This window comes from Bison bison, unplaced genomic scaffold (assembly GCF_000754665.1).
Source record: "Bison bison bison isolate TAMUID 2011002044 unplaced genomic scaffold, Bison_UMD1.0 scf7180017864105, whole genome shotgun sequence".
In the NCBI taxonomy this organism is placed as follows: domain Eukaryota; kingdom Metazoa; phylum Chordata; class Mammalia; order Artiodactyla; family Bovidae; genus Bison; species Bison bison.
Window position 1 is genome coordinate 159,978 of NW_011494677.1, and position 10,799 is coordinate 170,776.

Genomic DNA, 10,799 nt, shown 5'->3' on the forward strand with positions numbered 1-10,799 from the left:
GCTCAACTGGAATTCCATCACCTCCACTAGCTTTGTTTGTAGTGATGCTTTCTAAGGCCCACTTGACTTCACATTCCAGGATGTCTGGCTCTAGGTCAGTGATCACACATTTTGATTCTCTGGGTCATGAAGATCTTTTTTGTACAGTTCTTCTGTGTATTCTTGCCACCTCTTCTTAATATCTTCTGCTTCTGTTAGGTCCATACCATTTCTGTACTTTATTGAGCCCATGTTTGCATGAAATGTTCCCTTGGTATCTCTAATTTTCTTGAAGAGATCTCTAGTCTTTCCTATTCTGTTGTTTTCCTCTACTTCTTTGCATTGATCGCTGAGGAAGGCTTTCTTATCTCTCCTTGCTATTCTTTGGAACTTTTCATTCAGATGTTTATATCTTTCCTTTTCTCCTTTGCTTTTCATGACTCTTCTTTTCACAGCTATTTGTAGGGCCTCCCCAGACAGCTATTTTGCTTTTTTGCTTTTCTTTTCCATGAGGATGGTCTTGATCCCTGTCTCCTGTACAATGTCATGAACTTCCGTCCATAGTTCATCAGGCACTCTATCTATCAGATCTAGTCCCTTAAATCTATTTTTCACTTCCACTGTTAGGTCATACCTGAATGATCTAGTGGTTTTCCCTACTTTCTTCAATTTAAGTCTGAATTTGGCAATAAGGAGTTCATGATGTGATCCACAGTCAGCTCCCAGTCTTGTTTTTGCTGACTGTATAGAGTTTCTCCATCTTTGGCTGCAAAGAATGTAATCAATCTGATTTCAGTGTTGACCATCTGTTGATGTCCATGGGTAGAGTCTTCTCTTGTGTTGTTGGAAGAGGGTGTTTGCTATGACCAGTGCGTTCTCTTGACAAAACTCTATTTGCCTTTGCCCTGCTTCTTTCCGTATTCCAAGGCCAAATTTGCCTGTTACTCCAGGTGTTTCTTGACTTCCTACTTTTGCATTCCAGTGCATAGCAATGCAATAGATCTATACGTTAATTCTGTACCCTGTAGTTTTACTGAATTCATTTATAAGTTCTAATAGTTTTTTGATGGCATCTCTGGGGTTTTCTGTGGTATCATGCCATTTGAAAATAGTGACTGTTATAGTTCTTCCCTTCCAATCTGGATGTATATTGTTGTTGTTCAGTTACTAAGTCATGTCCGACTCTTTCCATCCCCATGGACTGCAGCATGCCAGACTTCTCTGTCATTCACTATCTCCTGGAGTTTGCTCAAACTCATGTTCATTGAGTTGGTGATACCACCCAACCATTTCATCTTCTGTCACCACCTTCTCCTCCTGCCCTCAATCTTTCCCAGCATCAGGGTCTTTTCCAATGAGTTGGCTTTTTGCATTAGGTGGCTAAAGTACTGGAGCTTCAACTTCAGTATCAGTCTTTCCAATGAATACTCAGGGTTGATTTCCTTCAGAAAATTATTTCTTTTTAATTGCTATGGCTAGGACTTCCAGTACTATGATGAATAAAAGTGGTGAGAGCAGGCATTTTTGTCTTACTTGTAGTCTTAGAGAAAAAAGCTTTTAGATTTTCATCATTGAGTATGATGTTAGCTATGGGTTTATAAAAATGGCCTTTAACATATAAGTGAAGGGGATTAAGGGATATGAACTACCAGTTATAATACTATATATAGTTTGTAATCTATAAAAATATATAGTCACTACATTGTACACCTTAAACTAATAAAATATTGTAAGATAACTGTACTTCAACCAATCAGTCAATCAGCCTTACTGCCACTGGACACTTATGGATATCCTCTGACACAGACTTGTCCTATTCCTTCACCGTGCCAATCAAATCTCTACCATTGTGTCCAATATCTAATTTTTTTCTGCCACCTCAGTTATATCTCAAAAAAAAACCTCTTACACATTCAAAATTATGCTTCTTATTATATCTCATATAACTTTTGCAATAGCTTCATAATTGTCATACCATCTTAATCATTATACAGGTAATTTCCAAAAATAGAGTATATACATGCTCAATCCATCTCCCAGGCTCCAATTCCTTTATTTCTTACTACTGCTTACAGTTCTGATAATATATTCAAATGCAATATGCATTCTCTCTTATGCACTTGAAAAGCTCTTTGAGTTGTCATTTACTATTCTTCCCTTCTGTCTAAAGGAGTAGGTTAACTCTTTTACTCAATGCCATTTTTTGGCATCTAATAACACAATGAATCATTGTTTATATTTCTCTCTTTAAGAAACTTCCTGCCAGCCAAAACATTTCATTTTTTCTTTTCTTTTTTCTCTGTCAAACATTTCTGGAAAAGCCATTTTCATTTAAAACGTTTGGTTTCTCACAATTCAGCTCTCCTTAATACCACTTAATCTAGTTCTACACCCAAAATTTAACTGAAATCAACCTCTTGAAAGTTACAAATTGCTTCCAAGCCAGCATTTCTCAACTGGTTTTCCATCAAATAATTAAACCCTATATAAAGTTATTTAAATTATTTTCACAATACTCTTAGGGATGGTATGTAGCTATTACTTTTTTCCATAAACTGTTCACCAGCTCCCACAGTACTGTATGATCTAATTTCTATACTAAATCCCTTATTTCATATTCTTGGTGGTGAACCTGCCTCCCTGATCAAACTCTGACTGATACAGTTACAGATTTACTTCTTTCTTATTACATCCTACCCTGATTATATAGATCCTGCTGGCTCTCCTAACTTAAGATCATACAGATTAATCTTCAGATGAATCCTTATTCTTCCCGTTCTTAGCTTCCCTATTCACTAAAGACTACTTGAGGCATTAGGACCAAAAAATTAATTCACAGGAAGCATTTGTTCATCTGAGACAACTAAACAGTTTAATAACTACATGACTTTTAATATTCTATTTTTATCATAAGCAAATGAATTCATATAAGTAAAATTAAGTCTAAAAATAAAAAGTTACCTTTGCTTAAGGTGCACAGTATACGGTTTCTCATCTATTGAAATACTATAGGATACCTGTTTCTAGAGAATCCAGAAAAACTGAGAGTAAAGACAAATGTAACAGAAGAGGTAAAACAACAATTTTATTTTGACTAATCCTTCCAAATAATGCTTTAAAAGTCTCAGACTATGTGTGATTTAAAATCTGCAATAATATATCAAAATTTTTAACATTTATTATACAATCTATTCTTACTATTTCCACAAAATTAGTCCAATATAAGGAGTCATAAAGCACTAGAAACCTATTTGTAACTGTATTTTAAACTTTTTTAAAAGAAAAGACTAAAAATAAATAAATAAATAAAAGAAGAAACTACATGCCATGTCATAACATCTATTCTATTGCATCACTGGGATATTAAGGTACTCTATTTCAGTGAAGTTTAACTTACTCCACTAAGCACAAAAGTCATTTATTTTAACCATTTTCCTGAAATGTATGCCCTATTTCCTATATTTTAAGCAGAAGATTCTTAAAATTTGGCATAGATTTTTACTCGAACTCTACTATTCTCAAGTTAAAACATGGTAGTGAGTTGCAATATCAGTTAGTCAGTGAATCTAAGAGATGAGGCTTTATCTTTCAAAAAAAGAACACATGAAAAGCAAGAATTAGAATATCATTCAAAAGAAAATTCAGTAAAAACTAAAAAGACATAAATACCAGAACATAGGATCAGTGAAAATAAGAAACAACCAGGAAACAATACAAATCTTTAAAAAAAAATAATAAAAAGGCAAGTTGTTAAAAAGGTCTAGTAAATGGTCAAAATGGTTATATAAGATATTAATTTTAGGAGAAACTGAATGAACTTATATGGGAATTCAAGGTAGCATCTTTGCAATTTTTGTAACTCCAAAATCATGCCAAAATTTTTCAAGTTTTTTTTTTTTTTAAGTAAGACCAGAAAGAAGCAAAACATGTATATGTCAGATAAAAGGCAGAAATACCAAACATAAGATCCTGATACTGAAGTAGCAGCATGTCCTAGCTTTAAAATTTTAGTCCCGGAGGAATCAACCTGCCTGACTTCAGGCTATACTACAAAGCTGCAGTCATCAAGACAGTATGGTACTAGCACAAAGACAGAAATATAGATCAATGGAACAAAATAGAAAGCCCAGAGATAAATCCACACACCTATGGACACCTTGTCTTTGACAAAGGGAGCAAGAATATACAATGGAGAAAAAACAATCTCTTTAACAAGTGGTGCTGGGAAAACTGATCAACCACTTGTAAAAGAATGAAACTAGAACACTTTCTAACACCATACAGAAAAATAAACTCAAAATGGATTAAAGATCTAAACATAAAACCAGAAACTATAAAACTCCTAGAGGAGAATATAGGCAAAACACTTCCTGACATAAATCCCAGCAGGATCCTCTATGACCCACCTCTCAGAGTAATGGAAATAAAAGCAAAAATAAACAAATGGGACCTAATTAAACTTAAAAGCTTTTGGACAACAAAGGAAACTATAAGCAAGGTGAAAAGACAGCCTTCAGAATGGGAGAAAATAATAGCAAATGAAGCAACTGACAAACAACTAATCTCAAAAATATACAAGCAACTCCTACAGCTCAATTCCAGAAAAATAAACGATCCAATCAAAAAATGGGCCAAAGAACTAAATAGACATTTCTCCAAAGAAGACATACAGATGGCTAACAAACACATGAAAAGATGCCCAACATCACTCATTATCAGAGAAATGCAAATCAAAACCACAATGAGGTACCATCTCACGCCAGTCAGAATGGCTGCTATCCAAAAGTCTATAAACAATAAATGATGCAGAGGGTATGGGGAAAAGGGAACCCTCTTACACTATTGGTGGGAATGCAAACTAGTACAGCCACTATGGAGAACAGTGTGGAGATTCCTTTAAAAACTGGAAATAGAACTGCCTTATGACCCAGCAATCCCACTGCTGGGCATACACACCGAGGAAACCAGAATTGAAAGAGATACGTGTACCCCAATGTTCACCACAGCACTGTTTATAATAGCCAGGACATGGAAGCAACCTAGATGTTGATCAGCAGATGAATGGATACAAAAGCTGTGGTACATATACACAATGGAGTATTACTCAGCCATTAAAAAGAGTACATTTGAAACAGTTCTAATGAGGTGGATGAAACTGAAGCCTATTATACAGTGTGAAGTAAGCCAGAAAGAAAAACACCAATACAGTATACTAACACATATATATGGAATTTAGAAAGATGGTAACAATAACCCTGTATGCGAGACAGCAAAAGACACACAGATGTATAGAATAGTCTTTTGGACTCTATGGGAGATGGAGGGGGTAGGACGATTTAGGGGAATGGCACTGAAACATGAATAATATCATATAAGAAATGAATCTCCAGTCCAGGTTCAATACAGGATGCTTGGGGCCGGTGCACTGGGATGACTCGGAGGCATGGTACAGGGAGGGAGGTGGGAGGGGGGTTCAGGATGGGGAACACATCGCGGATTCATGTTGATGTGTGACAGAACCAATACAATATTGTAAAGTAAAAAAAATTTTTAATTAAAAAAAATTTTTTTTAAAACTGGATTATGGTAATGTTTACATAATTCACATACTAATAATCACTGAGTTATACACTTACAATGGGTGAATTCTGTGGTGTCTAAATTATACCTCATTAAAACTGTTAAAAATAAAGTGTTATCAAAAGATTGGCCACTGGACTTCTCTGGGGCTCCAGTGGTCAGGAATCTGCCTGCCAATGCAGGGGACTCAAGTTCGACCCCTGGTCGGGAGGATCCTACATGCCACGGAACAGCATGTTCCACAACTACTGAGCCACACTCTAGAGTCCACAAGCCACAACTACTGAGCCTAAGTACCTCAACTACTGAAGCTTCTAGAGCCTGGGCTCCACAACAAGAAAAGCCACTGCAATGAGAAGCCCATGTATCACAACAAAGAGTAGCCCTTGCTTGCCACAACTAGAGAAAGTCCACACACAGCAACAAAGACCCAGCACACTCAAAAATAGTTAACTGATCAAATGTTTTTAAAAAAAGATCAGTCACTTGTAAGCAAGGCATGCTGTTTTGTTGTTTTTTTTTTTAATCTCCTAAGGCTCTTAGCATATAGCTATGCACACAAGTCCAGAGAAATATCTGTTAAATAAATCAATAAGTAGGATAAACTATCATCTTTCCAATAAAAATAACAGAATAATCAGTTTATACTCTGAAAACTGGTAAATGCAAAGGTAGAGATTAAGAAAGAAGATTATACTTAAGACAGATTCTCCTTAGCAATTTTGGAGAAAATTATTCTCTTCATCTGAATCATCTAGATACCACTCAGATAAGACTAATTCTTTTATATTGTATTCTCTCTTTGAACTTTTAAAAATTATTTTACCATGAGTTAATGACAAATTCTAGAAAAATTAGAACATTCTGATTTATATATTTGCTTTTACCATCAAAACTTTAAATTCCTTATCAGTAGTGATATTGGCTATTTATACTCTAATGAAATTTATGTACTTCACTGCTATGCAATAAAAATAAGAAATTTCATATAACAGCATTAACTATGGAAAATCTCTTACATTTTCTACTTCTGAATTCTCACTTTCACTTGTATTTGCTTGGACTTTCTCTGGAAGTATGATTTGTAGAAATGAATTTTGAAAATCTGGAGAAAGAAAAAAACAGTTAATAACTGTATCCTAAACTTGACTAAATATTTGTGCATGTTCTTTTATATAAGACTTGCTTCTGCAAATATGAGTTATCACCTGTGTACTCCAATAAAAATATTGAAAACAATTTAAAAACAGGTAAGAGGAACTTTCCTGGTAGTCCAGTGGCTAAGACTCCATGCTCCCAATACAGCAGGCCCGAGTCTGATCCCTGGTCAGGGAACTAGATCCCACATGCCTCAACTAAAGACCCTGCTGCTACTGCTAAGTCGCTTCAGTCATGTTCGACTCTGTGTGACCCCACAGACGGCAGCCCACCGGGCTCCTCTGTCCCCAGGATTCTCCAAGCAAGAGTACTGGAGTGGTTGCCATTGCCTTCTCCAAAAGACCCTGCATGCCACAACAAAGATCAAAGAACTCATGTGCTGCAACTAAGACTCAGTGCAGACAAATAAATAAATACTACAAACAGATAATATTACTACCTAAATAAAATTAAATCTGTTATATAAAACAGGTTATAAATATTCTAAAAAAAGAGGAAAAAAGAACATTCAAATACAAGGCATCCAGATAATAAGTGAAAAATCACAGATTTTTATGGTGAAAAACATTTACCAAAAAAAAAGGTGGGAAATTGGTAAAGTGCTATCACCAGCTAAGAGGTCTCAACAATTTTCTTGATAAGCTAAAGATGAAAGTGTGATAGTTGTTGAGAAATTCTAGAAAAACTCTAAAAAATTTCAGAAATCAGATGTGACAGATACAACAGAAAGTACTGTCTCCCATGGATATACTTAGGAACTAACTCTAGACTTAGCCAAGTAACTTACTTTGGCCAATTAGACAATAAGAAATGTAAAACAAACAAACCTGAAAAGAGCTTATGCACTGTGGCTTGCCCTCCTACTGCCTTCGAATCCTGAAATTGCATGTAAACAAGCCTGAGCAAGCTAACAGGAGGGTGGGGGACTATGTGAAAGGGGCCAAGGCACCCTAGCTGAACACATTCCAACAGAGAGACCAGTGTGTGAGACCATCCTACACTATTCAGCTGCCAACCAACTCAGGAGCTGACAACAGCTGCAGGAAAGAGTACAAATGACCTGCAGATTAGCTAAACTGGTCCAAACCAGAACAACAGTCCCACTAACCCACAGAATCATGGGTTATGACAGAATATGTCATAGGTTCATGACAGAATAGCGATTGCTGAAGGTGAGGTTAAATAGGACTCACTGAGAAGACGGCATTTGGACAAAGACCTGAAGAAGGTGAGGAGGGGAACAAATGAATATCTTGGCAGAACTCTCCAGGAAGAAAAAATATCAAGTATTTAAGACTCTTGGAAGGAAATGCTTAGTGTGTTTGAAAAGCCATAAGGAAACAACTGTGGCTAAAATAGCATGAGCAATGAGGAAAAGATTAAGAGATGAGGTCAGAGAGGAGGGAAACAAGCTGTTGAGATCCTACAGGGCAAAATAGGTCAGAGTTAGGGCTTTAATTTTTATTCTTGGAGACATAAGAAACCACTGGAAGATTTTGAGCAGAGAGACATGATCTTTGATTTTAACTGAAGGATGATATATTAATTATCTATTGCTGCATAACAAATTATCCCCAAATACAGCAGCTTAAAACAATAAACACTTATTAATCCCTACGGCCCTTGGGTCAGGCATCTGGGCAAAGCTTAACTGAATGCCTCTGGTTCAGTGTCTCTAGCAAAACTGCAATCAAAGTGTCAGCCAGGGCTGCAACAATTTCAAGGCTTGACTAGGACAGGATCCACTTCAAAGCTCATGCACTTAGCTGATGACAGGCATTGGGTCTTTCCAGGCTGTTCATGAGAAATCTCAAAAGACCTCTCTATAAGGATACTCACAATATGACAACTTACTTCCCCCAGAATAAGGGATCAGAAAAAGAGATTGAAAGTGAGCACCCAGGAAAAAAACACGGTCATCCTATATTCTAATCTCAGAAAAGACATCCATTGACCACATTTTATTCACTGGAAACAAATCATAAAACATAGTTTACATTTAAGAGGAGGGGATTACACAAGGGCATGAGTCCCAGGATGTGAGAAACATTGGAAATCATCTCATAGGCTGCCTAAAGAGTGCAAGAGAAGAAACATAAATTCGGAATTATCAGTTATCAACATGGTACTAAAAACCAGACACTAAATAAAATGGAGTAGGGAGGAGCCAACTCAATGAGTGTATATTTTGGATGCTGATTCAAGCAATGTGTGGACATTGTTTCTTGGTGATTACAAACTGTAAGGAAAATTATTACACTCATGAAACAATTGAAAATTTGGACACAGACTGAAAACTGGATGATATAAGAAACTGTCATTAATTTCTAAGCCATGATCATGATACTGTGGTTATATTTCAAAATTATATTTTGTCATTTAGATATATATACTTAAATATTTAGATAATAAAATGATAGAATATTTATAATTTGCCTAATAGAGGAAGTGGTAGGGAACATAAAACTGAAGCAGAATTAGCCAAGAGTCAATAATTGTTGAACCTGTTCTTAGATATGACACTAAAACCATAAGCAACAAAAGAAAAATATATATATACACATATATTAGGTCCTATCATCATAACTTAAAACTTTTGTGAGTCATGCAACATTCACAAGACAGTGAAGACAAACTATAGCATGAGAAAAAAATATCTGCAAATCACTTGACTCAAGGTCTAGTATCCAGAATATAAGAGGAACTCCTAAATCAACAGCAAAATGAAAAACCTAATTTTTTCAAATGGGCAAAGAACTTGTGAATACTCATTTCTCCAAAAAAGATATACAAATGCCCAATACATATTAAAAGATGTTCAATGGCACTAATCATTCAGTTAAGTTCAGTTCAGTCGCTCAGTCGTGTCTGACTCTTTCCAATCCCATGAATTGCAGCACGCCATGCCTCTCTGTCCATAACCAACTCTGGAAGTTCCCCAAACTCATGTCCATCAAGTCAGTGATGCCATCCAGCCATCTCATCCTCTGTCGTCCCCTTCTCCTCCTGCCCCCAATCCCTCCAAGCATCAGAGTCTTTTCCAATCAGTCAACTCTTCACATCAGGTGGCCAAAGTATTGGAGTTTCAGCTTTGGCATCAGTCCTTCCAAAGAACACCCAGGACTGATGTCCTTTAGAAAGGACTGGTTGGACCTCCTTGAAGTCCAAGGGACTCTCAAGAGTCTTCTCCAACACCACAGTTCAAAAGCATCAATTCTTCGGCACTCAGCTTTCTTCACAGTCCAACTCACATCCATACATGACCACTGGGAAAAGCATACCCTTGACTAGAAGAAACTTTGTTGGCAAAGTAATGTCTCTGCTTTTTAATATGCTATCTAGGTTGGTCATAACTTTCCTTCCAAGGAGTAAGTGTCTTTTAATTTTATGGCTTCAGTCACCATCTGCAGTGATTTTGGAGCCCAAAAAATTAATGTCACCCACTGTTTCCCCATCTATTTCCCATGAAGTGATGGGACCAGATGCCATGACCTTCGTTTTCTGAATGTTGAGCTTTAAAGCCAACTTTTTCACTCTCCACTTTCACTTTCATCAACAGGCTTTTTAGTTCCTCTTCACTTTCTGCCATAAGGGTGGTGTCATCTGCATATCTGAGGTTATTGATATTTCTCCCGGCAATCTTGATTCCAGCTTGTGTTTCTTCCAGTCCAGCGTTTCTCATGATGTACTCTGCATATAAGTTAAATAAACAGGGTGACAATATACAGCCTTGATGTACTCCTTTTCCTATTTGGAACCAGTCTGTTGTTCCATGTCCAGTTCTAACTGTTGCTTCCTGACCTGCATACAAATTTCTCAAGAGGCAGATCAGGTGGTCTGGTATTCCCATCTCTTTCAGAATTTTCCACAGTTTATTGTGATCCACACAGTCAAAGGCTTTGGCATAGTCAATAAAGCAGAAATAGATGTTTTAATGGAACTCTCTTTTGCTTTTTTGATGATCCAGTGGATGTTGGCAATTTGATCTCTGGTCCCTCTGCCTTTTCTAAAATCAGCTTGAACATCTGGAAGTTTATGGTTCATGTATTGCTGAAGCCTGGCTTGGAGAATTTTGAGCATTA

The 10,799-nt window shown here is 36.6% G+C and overlaps 1 protein-coding gene across 1 annotated transcript in view; it reads right to left on the reverse strand.

The window, feature by feature from the left end:
* The window catches only part of ADAM32 (ADAM metallopeptidase domain 32), a gene marked incomplete at its 3' end in the record, with an annotated part of 169,626 nt that overhangs the window by 151,968 nt on the left and 6,859 nt on the right, over positions 1–10,799 (reverse strand). Inside the window, exons 2-3 of the mRNA XM_010838845.1 lie at positions 6,579–6,664; positions 2,941–3,002 (exon numbers count right to left, since the gene is read on the reverse strand). Of these exons, the coding sequence (XP_010837147.1) occupies positions 2,941–3,002; positions 6,579–6,664 (148 nt within the window). The remainder of the gene's footprint in view (positions 1–2,940; positions 3,003–6,578; positions 6,665–10,799) is intronic.